The sequence below is a fragment of the Pyxicephalus adspersus genome, chromosome 11, assembly GCF_032062135.1.
Source record: "Pyxicephalus adspersus chromosome 11, UCB_Pads_2.0, whole genome shotgun sequence".
Taxonomy (NCBI): Eukaryota; Metazoa; Chordata; class Amphibia; order Anura; family Pyxicephalidae; genus Pyxicephalus; species Pyxicephalus adspersus.
Genome location: NC_092868.1, coordinates 13,575,957 through 13,584,204, shown reverse-complemented (window position 1 = coordinate 13,584,204; position 8,248 = coordinate 13,575,957). Strand labels below are relative to the sequence as shown.

The 8,248-nt window shown below is 36.6% G+C and overlaps 1 protein-coding gene across 1 annotated transcript in view; it reads left to right on the top strand.

Annotated features, from left to right (window-relative positions):
- Positions 1 to 7,897, top strand: part of LOC140340821 (G-protein coupled receptor family C group 5 member C-like) — a 22,884-nt gene extending 14,987 nt beyond the window's left edge. The window contains exons 2-4 of the mRNA XM_072426230.1: positions 490 to 1,549; positions 4,519 to 4,583; positions 5,373 to 7,897. Coding sequence (XP_072282331.1) covers positions 502 to 1,549; positions 4,519 to 4,583; positions 5,373 to 5,447 — 1,188 coding nt within the window. The 5' untranslated portion in view covers positions 490 to 501 and the 3' untranslated portion in view covers positions 5,448 to 7,897. The remainder of the gene's footprint in view (positions 1 to 489; positions 1,550 to 4,518; positions 4,584 to 5,372) is intronic.
- The last annotated feature ends 351 nt before the right edge of the window (positions 7,898 to 8,248 follow it).

The following is an 8,248-nucleotide window of genomic DNA, read 5'->3' as shown; positions in this document are numbered from 1 at the left end:
TATATAAATAAATATAAATATATATATATATATATATATATATATATACCGTATATATACACACATAACTCTACAAAGTTATATATATATAGGTAAAGTAAACCTTCAACAAAGTCAACAAGAAGAAACTAGAAGGGTTCCAAACCACCCCATCCCTATGTGACTTATTCATCTAGTGTTGAAAAAAAGTAGTGGAATCCAGTTTTTGTATTGGCTTCCTCTAAATGCTAATTTCAACATCTCCATTTTTAAGCAATAATAAAAATGAAAACATAGACATAAAAACACAGTAATAGGAAATAAAGAGCTTTCCTAAAAGTTCACTAAAGTACACAAAAGTACACTTCATTCTTCCAGGGAATTTAGGAAAACAAAAGAGAACTAAAAGGCTTTGTAATAATTACCTGGAATTACCTGGAACGCAAACCTTGTTTTTACAATATAAGTGAGAGTTATGCCATTGATAACTTTTTTTTTATTTTCCCACAGATTTAACTGGAGATGGCCCACTTTCTTCATCTTTTCACTTTGTTCCTGGTGATATGTGCAAGGGAAGTGCTTACTCAGAATTCAACAACTTCAAATTCCCCGAACATTTCAGTTCCACCTGATGGTTGTGGCCAGGATGTAAAGTGGATTTTCTTTTCCTTATGTGATTTGAAAGCTGCCTGGGGTATAATCCTTGAATCGGTGGCAGCTTTAGGTATATTGTGTACCATAATCTTAATTCTAATATGTATAGCCCTTGCTCCTTCTGTTTCCAAAGATGAACGCAAAGGTGCCTTAGCTCTTAATTTTCTTTTTCTTTCTGGAGTTTTTGGGTTATTTTGTTTAGTTTTTGCCTTCATTATTGCACCCAATTCCACAGTATGCATAATCCGCAGATTTTTGTTTGGCGTTTTATTCGCCAAATGTTTTGCATGCCTTGTTGCGCATTCAGTGAGGCTTAACTACCTAGCTCTTCAGAATCGTGGCCCTGGAGGGTGCTTAATATTTTTGCTGGCAATCGGACTTTTCTTGGTAGAAGCAGTGATCAATGTGGAATGGCTTCTTATTACCAATGTATGCCATACTCAACAAGACATCGGTCATCCATGTAACATTACCAACCAGGACTTTGTGACTGCATTGGTCTATGTCATGTTCCTCATTGTGGCATCACTGGTGATCCCTTGCCCAGTGCTCCGTGGACACTATTTACAATGGAAACGTCATGGAAGGCACATTGTTTGCACTGCATTTCTTTCTCTTCTCATCTGGGTGGCCTGGATCGTGATGTACTTGTATGGCAATGAGAAGTTAGGCCATGAATCTTGGGATGATCCAGTTCTGGCTATAGCTTTGGCAGCAAATGCCTGGGTATTTATCTTGTGCTATGCCATCCCACAGCTGGCAGAGATGACAAGGTCTGGATACAAGTATGAAGGAGACAGCATGGGCATCTTAAATCGACATTCTGATGAGTCACCTGCTATCATAATGGAGAACCGGGCATTCTCTATGGATAACTTGGAAGTAGCAGAGCCTGTCTGTTCAAGAAGAGAACAAAGTAAGTATTTTATGAGAATGAAGAAATAGAAATACAATCCATTGTATCAAATATATAAGATACAGATTAATGCTATTTAGGCCAGGCTGTTTGGAGCCCAGACCAGGTTATTTGAAACTAATTTGTTGATAAATGGTAATTTGTTTATAAAACAGATAATGTTTAAATTTTCTTATGTGCTGTGAAATCTATTTTTAAAATTCATAGATGTTGGTGGCAAAGAAATCTAAACTTCTCAACTCAGTAACATCACAATTAAAAACCAGGCATGGTTTGGTCAGCCTTTCTGTATAGGCTGTATAGTAAGAAAACTGACAGTTAAACAAAACTATACTGTGCCTTTATTCCAAATCTTTTTAGCATTTCACTACGTTACATAATATTCTGGCAGTAAAGACTGGATGTGAATTACCTTAATGCATGCACAGAGCTTGGCATTGATTTGTTTTAACCCTATTCAACATGAGCAACATTAGTTCTGCCTTGGAAACAATCAATACAAACGACATTAACTGTATTAAAAACAATAAGCACAGGATGTGTGTATTCTTTTACAAGTTTAGATCTTTCACGATTTTTGTGTTGTGCTGTATTTATGTGTACAGATTAACCATCTGGATGCCTATGGCATTGATTTGTGTGATCTATCTATCTATCTATCTATCTATCTATCTATCTATCTATGTGTCCTATTCGACCGTTACAGTTAGGCAAGTAAAGGATTAGGCAAGCACATTTGCATGACATATCTATCAACAAAAGAAACTAGTTATAATAAATATCCTATATGGTGTTCAATGTCACTGGGCAGTGATTTTCTAGCAACCATTATTTTCTGAAGACATGCCATTAGTATTATTGGGCAGTTGGGGTAAAAAGGCTGGTACAATACTAATGTAATGTTTGACAAATCTGCAATAGATGAACAAGAAATCTCACAACTAATATATATATTCTGAATGCTGCAATGGGTAAAAAGCATCATAAACTGTCCATAATTTAGGCTGGTCAAAGAAATGGGTCCCTAGCGTTCTTCAACAAAGAGGCTCCATATAGTAGTAAGTCAGATGGAAAATAAAACCTAACAATTTGTTTACCACCAAATTTTATTATTAAATGTAGATGTAATTTTTCTCTAAAAAAATGCTGTAAGGGATATTAGAATACCTTCCTGAGCTAATACCATGTGGGAATTTAAGGGGGGCAAAGAATGGTACCCAATATTCAATTCTGTAGTCAATGCAGAAAAAAAACTTTCACCGAGGCCCATGGTTGTTTATAGAAGGAGCTCTTATGTATAAAGGGCTCAGGGTTGAAATTATTAAATGGATATTTTATAATGACATAGGAATTGTCATTTAAACCTGACTACCTGAATAAAGATTAATGGAGCTGTATCATCAATTTTTTTTTTGGTAATATAATGGCTCCAGACAAGGTTGCCACTTGTCATCTTTAGTTGTTCCCTTGGTTCTGGTACTCCTATTTTGTAGGATCCACTAATGATTCAAAGAGATTAGAAACAAAAGAGAGGCAGTCCCATAAAGTAACAGCCTTTGATGACTTGTGTTTTTGTATTGCTATTCTATTGCTTACCATTACTAATATATTAAAAGGAATTACAAACTATAGTAAATTGCTGACTTTTAAAATGAGTTTGGGGGAATCTGAAACGTTTAAAATTAATGTTAATCAATGTTAAAACCTCTAAAATCTAGGTTTTCCTTTAGATGCGTAGCAGGTTATCATTTAGGGGTAGGGATAGCTTCAGACCCTTATCTGTTTTTATAGTTTAAACCATAAAAAATGTTTTGATATAAGTAAAAACAGTTCAACCCAAGTGGTCATATTTAACATTTTTATGGTTGTGTAGAACCAATAGTGTTAGGATAGTGATTTTACCAAAATACTATCTATTCCAAACACTACCAATTCAAATTCTCAAACCCTTACCTAAAACATGCTATAATACATCATTACAACATGGGAATGAATACATATAAAAATCAGTATTAGTACACATAAGTAATACAGCAAGGATGAATATTTCTAAATTTTAGAAACAAAAAGATTAGGTGCCAAATGGAATGTCTTGTATTTTTGGTAGAAGATCAGATTTGGGAAATTTTGTTGCCCATGGGTTAAATTTAATGAAGTTGTTAAGCGACCTGTTTAAGAAGACAAGATAAAGGAATAGAGATTAAAACCTGAAAGAGGGGAGCTTAGCATTGACCTAAATATCTGTTCAGGAGGACACACAGGCTAATTGGGAGAAGGGAGGAGCGATGAAATAGAATGTGAAAGGATTTTGTGTTGTATATGTTGATTGATTGTAATTTGTAGATCTATTTGCAAATTAAAAATATAACTTTTTTAAAAAGTACAATTAAAAAAATCGCTCTACACAACTTTCTGCACATCAGAAGTGTAAAGGATATCATTATAAGTTTTATTAAAATATCTTAATGTCTGGCCAGGACGCTATCAGCATGGATTTTGCTTGATCCCCCCAATGTTTGCGTGGGTTTTTTCTAGGCACACTGGTTTCCTCCCACATTTCAAAAACAGGCAGTTAGGTAACTGTTTTCTCTAAAATTGGCCTTAGATTGTGTTAATGACTATGATTAGGACATTAGATTGTGAGCCCCTTTAAGGGACAGTTAGTATTATGACTATGAACTTTGTAGATCGCTGCGTAACAATAAAACAACATAAATAAAAATTATTGCAACTATATATAGATCTCATATATTATCATCCTTATACATTATATACATCAATTATATATTCCAGGAGAGATACAATGTAATATATATATATATATATATATATATATATATATACACAATACAATAATACAGCATCATATATTATACCTCTACTGACAAAAAAGCCATGTCAGTTTTTCTAGGATGTTAAAAAGCTTTGTTTTATATTTTTATAAATATATTCTCTTCTCTTTTTAACAGGCAAGCCAGTTTCTCCATACAGTAACTACACTGGGCTCTATCCTACTTTGCCATTGCATCCTGTGGTAAGTACAACCACAAAAGACTATTGTAAGTTACATACACTACACAAGATTACAGCTGTCAAAGTAATGAATTGGAGGATGTAGAAAAGATAGCAAATATCCAGAACCCCTGATACTTATTCTATTAGAAAGTAAAAGAACAGTGCCCCCTAGAGGAAATGTCAGGCTCAGCATGGCCAGCAACAACCTTTGATCTTGCAGAACACTGCTTTATTTTATGACATATAGGGCTTGTTCACACCAGCAATACCTGGAAAACCCTTGAATGAATGCATGAGAAATGCTAAGCACAGGATTTTGCAATGCACCCCAACACAATGAGAATGTGTTCTGGGCAAAATGTTTGTACTGTAGGATCACAGTCAGTTGGCTTGGAGTGTATGTGTTTTAGGAATATATATATATATATATATATATATATATATATATATTTCTCCGCAGTCATTTCCGCTCAAGCCTCCAACCCACGCAACCTCTTCTCACAATAGACTCCCTCCTAAACCCCACACCTGCTCCCCCACAACATCCTTTTCTGCCCAAGACATTGCCACCTATTTTAGAGATAAAATAGACAAAATCAGACATGATGTCTCTGCCCGGCAGGGTCCTCCCCTCCTGTATCACTGTCTGTATTAGTCTGTCATTTGCAATCCCTATTTAATGTACAGCGCTGCGTAATATGGTGGCACTATATAAATCCTGTTTAATAATAATAATAATAATTTTTTTATTATTTTATTTGTATCTCTTGCTGACACAATGAAATATTCTTTATCACTCTGACTTTAGGAAGCAAACACTGTGAATCACATACCTGTACATCTACCACGGGTCACAATGGAGCCTTGGCGATGCCACCTCTGAATCTGACACATCGACAGTGCACAGCTCCAGCCTGACAAGAGGATCCTGATAAAGTTCACTTGGACAGAGCTGAGAACAAATCTTCTAGGTGTAAAGGGTTTGATATAACCCTAAGGGAAGCAGACAAATCAAATTTTATCTCAAGTCATCCCAGCAATTCTTCTTTTCCAGTGCTATGAATATTTGAAGAGGCTGCTTTATAATTTAATCATTCTTGGTCTGATTTACTATGTTTTCTAGTGCCAGACAGATCCCCAGAGCCCTAATTAACCAACCTGTTAACAATTCAAAAGGACAAATGTTTACTTGAAGTACATCTGCTCTTTATTGGTCAGTAATTCTGACACTTAGGTTTTGTGTAAAAGAGTAAAAGGCATACCAGTACTGTGCATAATAATACCTAACTAAAGAAAATCAGTATTAACAATTCACATATAAGATAGCCACATACATGCAATCAAGAAATGTTCTGCCTTGCTGGTAACTACGAGGGGGTGCTGAGAGGTTCCTGGATTTGCCCAAAAAGTAGAGAGCCAGAGTTATGAAATAACACATTTATTCAACATATCACCCCCCCCCCCCCATCCCAACTTGGTACAGCGTAGTTGCAGCTTTTCTAGACTGTTAAAAAAAAGTCCTTTGGTTGGGCCGCAAACCAGCTCTCAGCAGCATCTTCTGCGTCAGAAATGTCCTCAAAACGTTGCCCCTTCAGGTGTTTCTTCAAATTCGGGAACAGATAATAGACTGAAGGAGCCAGGTCAGGTGAGTAGGGGGGATGGTGGACCAATTGGAAACCCAGGGTGTTCAATTTGGCAGCCACAATGTTGGACGTGTGCACAGGTGCATTGTCCAGCAAAAAAAGGATCCCTTTGATCAAGTTTCGTCTTAATTGCCTCCTTCAGCTGGTCCAGGAGGTTAGCATAATACTGTCTGGTGATACTAGAGCCCTGAGGTAGGTAGTCCACCAACAGAATACCGTCTTTGTCCCTGAAAATGGACACCACGACTTTTTAAGACGATTTCTGGGTTCGGAACTTCTTCGGCCATTGGGACCCACTGTAGCGCCATTCTTTTCACTGTTCCTTGGTTTCAGGATCATAGATGTGGAGCCAGGTTTCATCCTCAGTCACTAACCTAGCCAAAAAGTACTGTGCAGCTTCAAAATGGGCCAAAACAACTCAAAATGGGCCAAAACTCGTTCTTTCTTCCGATCACTGTCCAAATATTTTGGCACCCACTTCGCTGAAAGTTTGCTCATGTCTAGGATAGTGGTGATAACTAACCCAACACGCCCCCGTGGAATGTCAAGTATCTGGGCTATCTTTTTTGCGGATATTCACCGGTCCTCAATAATCAGCTCATGGACAGCATTGCAGGTTGCAGGGTCAGTTGAGGTTGGGGGGCGCCCACTGCGGGGCTCATCTTCAACGGTGAAATGTCCAGTCTTGAAACGAGATATCCCGGTTTTGACAGTGCTGTAGGAAAGACATTTCTCCCTCAGTGTTTGTGACATCTCAATGAGTGAATGTCCTTTGCTGACTTTCCCTGGAGAAACAAAAATTTCATGACGGCCTGTAACTCCAACGACATGAAACTTGCTTCTGCCTCTGCCATCACAGCTTTTCACTAAAAGAAAAAACAGTTTTAAGAATCACAAAGACCTGATATTTGCACAGTTACATACTAAGATATTAGGCTGTCATATGCCCCCACACTCATTTTTCTATTTCATCTAGAAAGGGGGCAAAGCCAGAAACTTCTCAGCACCCCTTCGTTCACAAACTACACACAATTATCAGTTTTGTATTGCCGTGTCCCCAAAAATTTACATTCCTGATCCAAGGATAATGACCAAGATAGGGACATAGATGACACTGGACATACTGTTTAGTAGAATGACAAAAAGGTAAAACTGGAGCCATTTTTCAACCAGTCCCAAGTGATTACTTTGTATCTCTTTTCCTGTCCCAATGAAAATAGTCTTTGTTGGTATGCGAGGTCTGTCCAGTAGGATACAGCAGTGAAAATCTGTTGGAGGTAATTCTTCAAGTGGAAATATGCAGTAGAGGTTAGTCCTGCTTTAGGACACAATTCTAATGCAATGAAACCTTCATGACTAAAAGGGCCAGGAATATTTCCACATTTCTTCAACATTTCCATTACAGCATTTTCTTCTTTTAAATATACTTCAAAAGCATTGCCATTAAAGATCTTCAATAAATTACAACCAGATTTACTATGCAGTATATGGAAAAGATCCAATAAAAGAAATCATGGTCTCTTTTCAATTCATTGCTAATTAGTTGCTTTTGCTGTAATACATTCTAGTTTGATAAGCCAACTACTGATTTATTTATCTTATTTTGAAAATGACAAATCATAATGAAATATCTGATAACATTTTGCTATGTTGCTTATGAAGCGGAAATTAAAGTGGGTGCTTTTTTTAATCATGCGTCTTCATTTTTTTTGTTTTATAAAAAATCCCTAATGGTTAAAACACATTTGTGAAAAAATAGAAGCAGGCTTGCAATATGTAATAGGGTTTAGTTTTGCTATAGCAGTTATTATGGCGTGCACAATTTAAAGTAAACCTATCTTCCACTAGAGTCTTCTGGTAATGGGAAATCATCATAATTATTGCATTCTAAGTGAGTTCTAAGTGACTCTTTTGGTTTGGTTCCTGCTAACATGGCACAAGTGCAGATCTTTACCTTGCAATGTCAACAATGCATATGGTTGTATATGTGTTTTATTGCCATGAAGATGATACTTGCTTCAATGTCAAAATACGATGTTCT